The following is a 13,097-nucleotide window of genomic DNA, read 5'->3' on the forward strand; positions in this document are numbered from 1 at the left end:
TATTTTCTTTCCTCTATTCTTTATTGGAATATGAAATTTGATTTATTGTAGCAAGAAACATAAATTCCTTTACTTATAATGAAGTTTGAAATATATGTATCAGACAAGATATGACCTCCCTCACATTAGCCCTTCCCCGCCTTTACTTTCTTTCGTATATTTAAGGTTAGGTTTCGTGAAAAAAAATATTAATTGTTTTCATATATAATAAGTTTTATAATGACGAAAAGGAGTTGGTAAGCACTGCACTCTCAAATCGAAAATTGCTAATTCGAATCATCAACGGAGCAAAAGAATGAAAACTTCTAGAAAGGGCTAAAAAGAAGTTTATAAAAATATCATTACAATATAATTTAAATAAATATTAAAAAAATAAAAATGATAGACATTACGTATTGAGGATGAAGAGGAGGGGAGGAGCGATATTGCAAAGAGGTGGTGATGATGGTGTGGGTTCTGAAGTCCGAGTAGGATGTCACTTATTAAATCTATTTTTATCGAAAATAATTTAAGAAAAACATATTTCATATAAAAATATTTTTTATTGTTCATAATTAATGATTTTTTTCTTCGAATGGTCCATACATCTTCTCCTAGAGACATAGTTATAATGTGGTCCACATGTGCAAAAAAATTTTCTTCTATGTCTCAATAAAGAATTATTACTCTTCTGTCTCCATTCAAGTATACGTAGTTTGAATTAGCATATAAAAAGTTATAATCTATAATAAATATATTAAATATTAAGATGAATTAACTTATTAAGAATATAACATATTTTAAATTATAAGAATAATATTCATTTTTAAAATGAAATTAAAAAAAAATGTAACACATAAATTAAAAATAAACATAAGTACATTTTTTGAGAAGTTAGATCTCTCGAGGCTACTAAATGACAGATTTGTTCCAAATTCTAAACTTTTTTATTGATTAATTTCTTCGTTAAATTAAGCATCAAAAGTTGTGAAACCACTTTCCCGCCAAAACCTATATAACTATTTTCGACTCAAAATTTATACAATAAACATATCTATATAAAAAAATTTGAATATAATATCATAAATAATTGAATCTACATACATAAGATTGAAAGAGTTTAATCTGTCTTGCTTTATGATTTAATCCTCATGTTCCGAAAAAAAAAATACTCATCGACCATCAAAGACGATGAATTTTTTATAAGACCCTTGTACATGCCGTCTCCTCTCCCCATCTTATACCTAAATTGAATTTAACTTCTAATGATAATGAGTAAAACCTGTTGTAGGCGGCTTTTTAACTTTCTAACGCATTAACTTAAAATTTTGAATTTAATTATCAGCGATTCAATATACCTTAGGTAAATATAAGTAGATAATATTTAAATCTTAAATTCGTCTCTCCGTGCTCCACCGGAAAAGTCAGCCATCTTCACATGCACCCTGCAACAAAATATCTCCATTTCTCCATCACCCATAGGCCCATGCCTCAGTTCTTTCAAAATAGTACATTCACAAAGCGACCTTCTTTTCCCCCCTCTCTTTCTCACCCCTTTTTAAAGTCTGTTTCTTTCTTCTCTCTCTATATCTTTTTCACTTTATTAATACACTTTTTTTTTTCTCTTTCCTTAACCCTTTTTTAAATTTCTCCCAAATGGAGCTTCTCTCTTCATTATTATCTTGTTCTTCAACTACATTATGTCTTCTTCTTTTGTTACAGTTTTATGTAGCTTTATCTGTTATATTATTAAGGAATCACCATAATAATAACAATAATTATAATAACCCAAATCACAGAAACCCAATTCTTCAAGGAAATCAAACTTCATGTTCTCTCTTTATAGGTAGTTGGGTTTACGATGAAACTTACCCATTTTACCAATCAGCTTCTTGCCCCGCCGTCGATCCACAGTTCAACTGTCAACTCTACGGCCGACCCGATACGGAATACCTAAAGTATCGATGGAAACCGGCGAACTGTGAGCTACCCAGGTACTTGAAACTTGATTTTACACCTTCTTCAATGGAGTTTCGATTTTTGATTATTTTTTCGTTTTTTTCGCTTAATAGGTTTAATGGGCTTGAGTTTCTGTTGAAAATGAAAGGGAAAACAGTGATGTTTGTGGGTGATTCATTAGGCCGGGATCAGTGGGAGTCGTTGATTTGTATGATTTCAGCTGATGTACCTAAAGCTCAAACACAGATGTCGAGGCTTTACCCTATTTCAACTTTCAAGTTCCTGGTATGCGCCTCGCTATTGCTTTCTTTTTTGTTTATGTTGATTTCACTTGTATTTTCACCAATGGTAATCGATTTTATGTGCTGCATTGTGAGGATTTAAGACCTATATACAAGCAAGCTCACATGTTGAGCCGGAGCTAGATTTTAGGGAACGGGTTCAGTAGAATCCAGTAATTTTGATTCAAACTCTAATAGCTGAGCTAGCTAGAGTGTAGCTTCGATTCCTGGCTCCGACTCTGCTCACACCACGAAATTTCGCAGTGTAGTAATTTTTTTAATGTGATTTGGTGCTAAAATTAAAGATGGTGTGATTGTTGCAGGATTACGGAGTTGCTATTTCATATTACAAAGCACCATATCTAGTGGACATAGACACTGTACAAGGCAAAAGAGTGCTAAAATTGGATGATATTAGAGGAAATGCTAATGCTTGGCATGATGTAGATGTATTATCTTTTAATACTGGTCATTGGTGGACTCACAAAGGTCCTCTTCAAGGGTATATTTTCCTTTCCCAAATTTATTCATCATGTAGATTTTTTTTTCACTTTGGACTTTGATTTTTCTGAACTATTTTAACATTGTAAAAACACTTCTACAAATTGATATAATCAAAGAGTTCACTCTCATGTTAGAAGCAATAACGATTTTCACAGAGTTTAAAATATGAATAAGTAAACATACAAACTAGCTAACAAGTTTTCAAACATCGGCTATATATACATCAAAATATTTTTAACTAGGTTCATCTCCACTCCTGAGTAAAAGCTATCTATATGCAATAATACAAAGGGACAAAGCTATAGTATTAGATCTTACATTTATATTTAAAAATTGTTATATGAGTATATAATTATATCCAGTAACTAAAATGGACTATGATTCAATAATAGATTCAATAAATGCAAAATTTTAAATTGCGTCTCCGCCTCTTAAATTTGAGATGAGAGTGAATTTGGTAATATGCAGGTGGGACAACGTAGAAGCAGGAGGGACAATGTATGAAGACATGGATCCACTAATTGCAATGGAAAAAGGGCTAAGAACGTGGGCAAGATGGGTTGATACCAATATTGACAGAAGTAGAACCAGACTCTTCTTTCAGGGCATTTCACCTACGCACTACAAGTATGTTGACTCTTTCTATAATACTATGCAACACTGAACATAAGCAGAGATGGAGTCAACATTTAAATTTTACGAATCCAAGTTCTAAAATGGTGATGTGAGTGCTTAGTATTGGGATCTCAAATACATAGTAAATTTTTTAAAACAAATATAAAATTAGATTAAAATTATTGAGCACGATCGAATCTCTATATAATCTTGGCCTGACGTGAGACTGGAGGTGTTCAGTTGATTTGTCAGGGTTATTAGTATGAGCAGTCGTTTATTGAATTTCTCTATTGGAACTCTACTGACCTTGTCCCCATTATCAGCTGTCATCGACTTATTATATGCTTTTATATTCCAACTTGGACCTAACAATATTCAATTATTGAGTTTTTTGCACTAGTATTTTTGTTTTAAATCTTACAATATCTCGATGTCAATTTTCATATTTGTGAAAATGATACTTTTTTAGTTTGTGTGATGCATTTTATTTAGAAAAAATAACTAAACTTACATTTGACATTTTAGTTCTAGTTAGAAGTTCTGTTCATAATCATATTAATACTAAGGCAAGTCTAATGTCATTGTTTTAAAGAAATAATTTCTTTCTTGAAATTTCGGTGTTACTCAAATCATGTGAGAAATAGTTAGTGTACTAATTATTTTTATTAATTATTCCTGTCACTTGTCTGCTGCCAAATAATTGAGAAACTCAACATATAATTGAATAATATAAAACTTATTTTCAATTTATTTTTGTTGGCAGTCCGAGTGAATGGAACGCGGGTGCATCAACAGGGAGTTGTTACGGGGAGACAATCCCCGTAACAACCACCCCTATGACGAGCACGTACCCGGGTCCCGATTTGGATCAATCAAATGTGATCCAAAAAGTTATAAGAGAAATGGACAATCCACCTTTCTTGCTAGACATAACATTGTTATCAACAATGAGGAAAGATGCACATCCATCTATTTACAGTGGTGATCTCAATTCTCAACAAAGAATTAACCCTAACAAACCTGATTGTAGCCATTGGTGTCTGCCTGGCCTGCCTGATACATGGAACCAACTATTTTACACTGTACTTTTCTACTAACTTATTATAGGACTAGCTAGCTTGTAGTAGTAATTTTTAGTTTTTTGCTAGCCCTATTGATGCAAATTCATTTTAGGTGACACACTAATGCAGCTAATTAATTAAGATGATTCTTAAATGAGTTTATATAGTAATTGAATCGGCATTGTAGATTTGTGCTGCTAATGAAAGGTATTATTTGCCCTGTTCGTTTTGTTATTTTGTTGTTGATATTTCCCAATCAATCTTGTTTTGATTACACTTCTTTTGACACGAGGTCTATTGAAAACCATATTGTTTCCGTGTACATCCAACCCATGACTTACTCATAGGTGACATAAGGAACATAGGAGCGCTTGCTCTGATTGTTATTACATGATATATGTCTAGATATGGTAAAAAAAAACATCTTCAATTGCATCTATTCCGTCCTACGAATGTTTGTCAAAACAGAAGTATAAAAAAAAAACAAAAAAAGAAATAGTCTGATACACTAAAGCTCTAGCCATGCAAGTGTTCGTAGAAAGACCGAACGAAGTTGCTGAACAAACAACAATGAAACAGTAGCTAACCTCCCAATTTGTATTGATTGAAACCAACTCCAATTTTAAAAGCTAATAATCAAAGTGATACTTGAATGATAGAGCAATAATTGATTAAGTACTGAAAGTAAGACAGCTATGAATAGTAGCTGAAACAGTCATTTTTAACTTGTTGCTAATTGGGCCTGGATCTCAATTCATCACTGTGGAGTCTTTTTTATCCTATTACTGCTTCTGTGATATATTTATTCATGTTGGGTTGGCTTAGGTAATGATAGAGGCAGGAATTTCTATCGATGAATTCAGAAAAATAATAAGCACATTAATAATAATATTAATAATATTCACCTATAAAAGGGTCGGCCTCAGATATATCAACGAAGCGGATCAAATATAAGAAACTAGATGAAATTTAATTGTACATCAACACGAAAAATAAAACGGAAAATTGATAAATCATATGACATTTTTTTATAACAATCAAACCTGCGAGCTGAGGAGCTACGGCAAAATTATGAACTCATTTCACCATTGGACCAAGCCTTTAGCTTATGTTAAGGGGGTTCATCATTAGATATATAGCTATATATCACTAAATCGATCTTATAAAGGGTTCAGATGGAACCCTGGACCCCATGTAGCTCTGCCCATGGACTTAAAGTAGGTATGATAGAAATGGAAAAATGTATCAACAACAACGACAAGTAAGGATTTGGAGAAAGTAAATTGTATGCAAAACTTATTACTATCTTGTAGAGGTAGAAAAATTATTTTTAAAAGACAAATTTATCGTATTCTATGTTATATTCTAACTCGGTCTGGTCCAAACTCCAACGGCTGTCTATATATATCTATATGTATACATTTTAAATTTCTTATATTTTGAATTTCTTCAATAAATTTTTTGGCCCTACTGCTGAATAGGGTAATAATTTGTAATAAATATACCAATAAACTGAGATAGTGCAAAGTAGCCTAGTCAAAACCAACCTCTGTAAGCAAGGTTAGAAGAAAAGTAGTTATTGTATTTGCGTGTTTGACCTTAATTTCTTAAATTTGATTGTCCACATCTTCCCACTTCTTTTCTAACAACAATCTTGTTTGATTCATAAAAACTAATAGTAATTACTACTATTATTAATCATAACATTCTATTAATCTAATGTTTTAGTGCTAAAAGATAACGCGTTACGTATATAGAAACTTAACATAACTAATTTACATTTTTGCGTATACGTAAAAGACAATCCAATAACTTAAAAACAAATAACAACGAAAAAAGGGAATGAATTTACTATTCACACACAAATATTATGGGCTACTTAGAAATATTCTACATGAAGGAGAAATTATAACGAAATATATTTTAAGAAAATATTTTAATTAATACATGAATATTCTTGTTAATCTTTAGTACTCAAAAAAAAAAAAATTCATCAAGACTCTCTAATTCATTTTTTTTGTTAATACGTATAAGTATTCTCTAATTTAGTGTATTTTTTTTTAATACGTCTTGAAAATAATGTAAATTCTTCAATATTAGACAATTCTTTCATAAGTCATTTCTATGAAATCGTGACTTATATCATTTGGCCCCTTCTTGATCTTTTCTATTTTTTGTAACTTTGTAATTAAAGACGTAGAGTACTTACTACTGAAGTAATCATCTCTTATAATTTGACTATAACGATTCTATCATTTCTTCCTTCTCGTAGGACCTTTTCCACTTTTTCAATTTTGTAGTTAGAGGCGTATAGTGATTATCACTCAAGTGATAATCTTTTGTTTACACGATTTCTATTTATTTCCCTTCTTCCACACGATCTTTTCCTCTTTTGGTAATTCAAATTTATAATTGTAAAATTAGAGGCGAAAGGTGATTACTATTTAAGCAACTCTCTTTTATCTACACGACTTCTACCTTTTATTCCAACTTCCTCAAGACCTTCTTTGGTTTTCCTTTTTAGGTGACTCAAATTTGTAGTTTAAAAATGGAGATTGGAAATTCTTACCACTTGAACAACCTCTTTTATTTACGGATGACTTGTTCATAGGATTCAATTAAGATTTAATCTTTTCTAGGGAGAAAATCAATATTAGAAAGATTAACACTTCCTTTATTTTGGTTTGATACAAAATTTAAGAAAATAAAAATTTTTGTAATTAAATATTTTTAAGTTCTAACATTATATTTTATTGTGCTTTGTAAATTAAAAATTTTACTTCACTCGTGAATTTTGTGGTCTTAACTAAGTAGGTAGAATGTAGTAAAATATAGTTCTCTCTTCCTTTGAAAAAAAAATAACCTAGTTTGACTTGAAGCAGAATTTAAGAAAATAAAGAAAACTTGTGTTTGAATTGACTTAAAAGCTGGTTAAACTTAATTGTCTTTGAATTAACTTAAAAGCTGGTCAAACTTAGTTTTTGACTTCCAAAAAGATTTGATAAATATAAAAATAACTTTAAATAAGTTAGAAAGTATTTGAACAGGTTAAAAACAATTTTAAATAAGTTTAATATGACTTAAAATATATTAAAAACAAAAGTATGTCTCCCGCTACTTTTATTTTTTGACTTAAAAATCATTTAAGTTTAACTTAAAAACTACTTTTTCAGTGAATCCAAACAGGCTCTTAATCTTATCGCCATGATATTAAACTGTCACATAGAAAACAAAAATTAAATTTTTTATCAAAAATAAATAAAACCTTTTTTTTAAAACAACTAAAAAGGGAAAACAAGTCCTCCTTTTGTAACGTAATAAGTATAATCTTACATTCTTAATGTCTTTAATATAAAAAGTAAGAACTAAAATTTGAAACGAACTAAAAAAAAATTATAATAAACAAATTAAAACAGAAAAAAAATAGTCAACAGCACAATAAATAAAGTTTTTAAAAAGGTATAGTATAATAAAATAAAATCACCGGAAACACGGGATGGGCTTTCATGGGCCATACAATTTTTTCCACTTTGGCCCCAATACTTTGACTGCCAGTCTGCCACTATTTCCTCTCCACATATAAATACCGCTTTAACTTTCCTCTTTCACAAATCTCCATCAGAAATCGAAAAAAAAAACTATAACGGGAAAAAATTCGAACGTTAAAGAAAACGACAGATCGGGAAAAACCGCCGGAGAAAATGTCTTGCACCGTCGCTCTTTCAAATTCGCCGGTGTTCTCACCGTCTAGGGTTCCGGTGCCGGCTTCTCTTCGTTGTAAAGTTTCTAGTTCTTCATCTTCTTCTTCACCTGAAACCCTTAACCTAACTCACTCTCCTTCAAAGACTTCATCTTCTCCTTCTTCGCCGTCGTCGCCGTTACGGATTCTTCGGCTTCAGAAACCCCCACCGAGTAACCTTATTAGAGCTTCTAATACTGATTGTTCTACTTCTACGGTTTTGAAGAGGAAGAGACCGACTAGGTTGGATCTTCCGGTAGCTTCGATGAGTTTCGGGAATTTTCCGGTGACTCCTGCTGGGGTAGCGGATTTGGTTGAGGTTGAGGGTGATGGATATTCTGTTTGCTGTAAAAGGGGGAGAAAAGGTGCAATGGAGGATCGTCACTCTGCAATGGTTAATCTTAAAGGAGATTCCAAACAGGTAGCTTTTGTTGTTAATTACTAGTAGAGTACATTTTATGGTTCTCAATACAGTTTCTGAAACTTATCTGTTCTTATTTCACTTTTCCTCCACTGTGTTTATGTTAAATATACCATAAAAATGTAAATTTAACATCAAATTGAGTATATTTGCTAGTGTTGTAGAATGTGTAGTTGGAAGGTAACTGTCAAATGAAGAAAATTAACTAATATGAAGAACAAAATATCCCGTATAATCCCATAAGACTAATACAAACAACATAACCGGTGTAATCCCTCAAGTAGAATTTGAGGAGAGAATGAACTAATGTTTCTGCTAATTTAGTTCTTCACGGAAATAGAACTTCACTGGAAATGTGTACAAGTACCGATTTTGTATTGGAATGTTTACCTGTATTAGAATGAAAAAGGGACTGAATATAGTGGGATGGATAATATTTACGTATTAGGGCATGTTTGATTGTTTATAAAAGTGTTTTGAAGCTGTAACAACTGACAAAGGAATTACTTGTAACAGGGATTTTTTGGTATATTTGATGGTCATGGAGGAGTGAAAGCTGCAGAGTTTTCAGCAGAGAACTTGAATAAGAACATTATGAATGAACTAGGGAAGACAACAGATGACAAAATTGAAGTGGCAGTGAAAAACGGCTATCTTAAAACAGATACTGAATTTCTCAGCCAAGAAGTTCGGGGTGGATCATGCTGCGTGACAGCGTTGATCCAAAAGGGCAATCTAGTTGTATCCAATGCTGGGGATTGTCGTGCTGTTGTGAGCAGAGGAGGGCTTGCTGAGGCATTGACCTCTGATCATAGGCCTTCAAGGAAAGATGAGAAGGATAGAATTGAGGCATCGGTAAGCAGCTTGACGATGAAATTATGCTTAGCTATGTGCTACCCTAATCGTTAAATATGCATAGTAGCTGATCTTCTTATGATTTGTGTTCTATATAGGGTGGCTATGTAGATTGTTGTCACGGTGTTTGGAGAATTCAAGGATCCCTCGCTGTGTCGAGAGGTATTGGGGATCAGTACCTTAAACAATGGGTAACAGCAGAACCTGAGACGAAGATTCTTGAACTCAATCCTGAATTGGAATTCTTAGTCCTAGCATCTGATGGCTTATGGGATACCGTTAGCAACCAGGAAGCAGTAGATATTGCTCGGCCTTTGTGCACTGGCATCAGTACACAGCAGCCATTGTCCGCGTGTAGAAAGCTTATTGATCTCTCTGTTTCGCGAGGTTCACTTGATGATATAAGTGTGCTGATAATTCAACTGGGACGATTCTGTTGACAGATACCCAATATAGGTTAGGAATTCTTTCTTTACTAACTCGCAGATGAATTGCTAGCCAGAGATTTTTACCAGAATAACAGTTAGATCAATTATTAGTATGAGGTTTTTAACTCTGTAAATCAAATTGTTATGTGACTTCAGATCAGTTGAAATGATGAGGAAAATTCCTTTTTTTATCCATTTGTTCATTAGGCGATGTTTACTATATTATTATGAGCAATCGTTTTTTAATCATTAAACATTCTAAGATTAAAAAACGATGTTCATTAGGCGATGTTTACTATATTATTATGAGCAATCGTTTTTTAATCATTAAACATCCTAAGATTTTATTGAGACGGATATGTACAAGTGTGAATCCTAATGCTAAAAGCTTTATACTTGAAGTCGTGGTAGTTAAATAGAGTGGGATATTATATTCCCAAGATTGAGATTCGTAGATATGTTAGTAACGAATTCTTGATCTATAACTTCAATTCAAAACTTTTTCAAGATCGTTTTTTTTTTTTTCAATGATGTCAATATCGTAGTATGTATGATAGACCAAATCATTTGGTTAAAAGAAAATAAAGTTATAAATTGGAGAATGTTATTTTTATTAAACAATTGTTTATTAGCATAAGGAAGAGATTTGATAGGTTAAGTTATGTCTGATAATGGAGTTAAATATTCAAATGCAGTCAAATGTCAATAATTCAACTCTATATGGTCCTATTATGTGAACTAAAAGACTTCCTAATATGTAAAATCATATTCTCAATCGGATCAAGTCAAATATGTAATTCCAAGAGAAGAAATTACACTTTTGCTCTTCCTATTATACCCTAAAAAATAATTTTTAGGGACAATAAATATTGATATTAATAAAGATCACTAAAATTTTATTAATATTAATTAAGTGTCATTAAAACTAATATTAAAATTAATATCGCTAAAGTCTTTAGAGACATATATAAAAAGTGTTATTTGTCGCTAAAAATACATATTTCACAGCAATTAATTCAGAATCGATTATCCTTACCACCAGTGATCATTTTTTGTGTAATTAAACAGGTTGATCTATCCTTACTTTTTTGCCTATTAAATATGTTTGATATTTAATTTTTATCCTTAGAATAAAATTTATATGTAGCGAAGGCATAATTGGTGGGATATTATGTTGTTAGTATATACGATAAATGTAAAATAAAACAATCAACTTATGATTGAGTAATATATTTGAGGTACAAATATTAACTAATGTTTAAGTAATTGCAACAAATACATTCATTAAAATAATAGTGCATTGTAAATTTGGTAATTCATTTTACAGCACCTTTAAATCTAATGAATATAAACAAATAAATAAGGTTATCTTCCATGGATAAATTTTGTAATAGTTGTTAATTTAGTGGGAATATTAATAGTACTAGTGTACATACAATTCCGTGCGAAATTGTATATATACAGTAAATAATTAATTTTCTTATTTATTGACTATTTTTCAATAAAAAAATGTATAAAAAAACAATACAAATCAAGTCATGATTTTGATGTTGTCTATTCAGAAAATTGCAAGAAATATATTTATAAATTTTAAGTCTCACTTAACATTACCGATAAAAAAAAAAGAAGCAAAACATAAAGAGTATCTTAAGAAAAAAAAAGTTGATTATCTAATATTACATTAGAAATTATACTTTGTAATGGAGAATAAAAGAATTGAAACATATACTATATAATAAAATGTATATTTATAAGAAGTCATGATGTCAATAGTAATTTGATATACACTTATCTACTCGATTATATAAAAATTAAGAAAAATTAGGCGGTTGAGCAAATTTATACTATTTAATTACTCATTATATTTATAATTTGCTATAATTACCACTCACGATTAACATTATACATTAATTATGTGGGCTAACTTCGAGTTTGTATAATAACCACATTTGTATATGTACATATCGCCAGAATATATAAATATATATGTATAATTTAATTATATAAAAATATATCTAATCAATATACATATACAATTGGCCTCTCTCCTCCCTCTACCAATCTCGCTCACCTCTATCATCTCTCACCCACTCTCCTCTCTCCTCTCTCTCCTCCCTATAACAAGTAACTATGAATTATAGTTATCAAACTATATCTATAGAGAATAATTAGACTAATTTTTAGTGACTATATATAAAAGTTACCCAAATTATCATCGAGTGACAAAATATTGATCTTTTTAAAGTACATGAATTGTTAAGTTATAGAAAGATATATCAAAAATTGAATCACCGTTTGTTCCTAAAAGGACTGGAAGAGTTTTATGACATTAACCTAACTATTACTGTAGTCATTACTAACATAATAATAATATATGTAATAATTATTCAAGAAAGTAACACCTTTAGTGTGGAAAACTAAGATAGATAATTTTTATTTTAAATAATTACGAGTTACATACTTATTAATCACAATGCACATAACTATAAAATAACTTTTTAAACTATACGTACACGCAAATGAGAATTTTTTTCTTCATTCTTATCATTAAATAATTTATTTATTAATTAAAAATTTTTAAAATACTAAAAAGATGATTTATTTATTTATTTATTTATTTCGTGATTGATATGATAGACCATAACATATATTTTTAGGGGCAATACTATCTAATAGTTATGACAAGTGTATAACAGGTAATATTGCACCTTTCAACAATGACAAAAGAGATAGAATATTAATCAGAAATTGACAAATAGATACACACATATAAAGAAGTGAAAGAATTTTATAACATTAATTTAAATATCATTGTAGTTATCACTAAAAAAATATATACCATAACAACTATTCAAAACATAACTCCTTCTTTAATGTGAAAAAATAAATAGATAAGTTTTGTTTTAAATAATTGTAAGTTAAATGAATATTAATCACAAATGACATTTATTATAGTATAACTATAAAATAACTTTGTATTATATATATACAAATAAATGGGAATTCTTTTTACAAATATTTATTAAATAATTTATTTATGTCTAACCATAGGTAATATTATACCTTTCAACAATGACAAATAATTAAAATATTAATTAAAAATTGACAAACAAATACCCATATATAAAGGAGTGAAAGAGATTTATAACATCAATCTAATTATCATTATAGGTATTACTAAAAAAGATTTTTGATATATGATAATAACTATTTAAATGATAACTCAGTTTTTAATGTGAAAAATAAAATAAATAA

The 13,097-nt window shown here is 30.2% G+C and overlaps 2 protein-coding genes across 2 annotated transcripts; both read left to right on the forward strand.

Annotated features, from left to right (window-relative positions):
- The first annotated feature begins 1,450 nt into the window (after nucleotides 1-1,450).
- On the forward strand, nucleotides 1,451-4,623 carry LOC101256391 (protein PMR5). Its single transcript, XM_004242470.5, has 5 exons — nucleotides 1,451-1,973; nucleotides 2,052-2,223; nucleotides 2,543-2,721; nucleotides 3,192-3,350; nucleotides 4,102-4,623. The coding sequence occupies exons 1-5, from the start codon at nucleotides 1,636-1,638 to the stop codon at nucleotides 4,433-4,435; spliced, it is 1,182 nt and encodes a 393-aa protein (XP_004242518.1). The 5' UTR covers nucleotides 1,451-1,635; the 3' UTR covers nucleotides 4,436-4,623.
- Nucleotides 4,624-7,785: 3,162 nt separating this feature from the next.
- LOC101256099 (probable protein phosphatase 2C 25) lies at nucleotides 7,786-10,033 on the forward strand. The gene is made up of 3 exons (XM_004242469.4): nucleotides 7,786-8,559; nucleotides 9,076-9,414; nucleotides 9,513-10,033. Exons 1-3 carry the CDS (start codon nucleotides 8,101-8,103, stop codon nucleotides 9,852-9,854), a joined length of 1,140 nt encoding a protein of 379 aa, XP_004242517.1. The 5' UTR covers nucleotides 7,786-8,100; the 3' UTR covers nucleotides 9,855-10,033.
- Nucleotides 10,034-13,097: the final 3,064 nt, after the last annotated feature.

The sequence above is a fragment of the Solanum lycopersicum genome, chromosome 6 (assembly GCF_036512215.1).
Source record: "Solanum lycopersicum chromosome 6, SLM_r2.1".
Classification (NCBI taxonomy): domain Eukaryota; kingdom Viridiplantae; phylum Streptophyta; class Magnoliopsida; order Solanales; family Solanaceae; genus Solanum; species Solanum lycopersicum.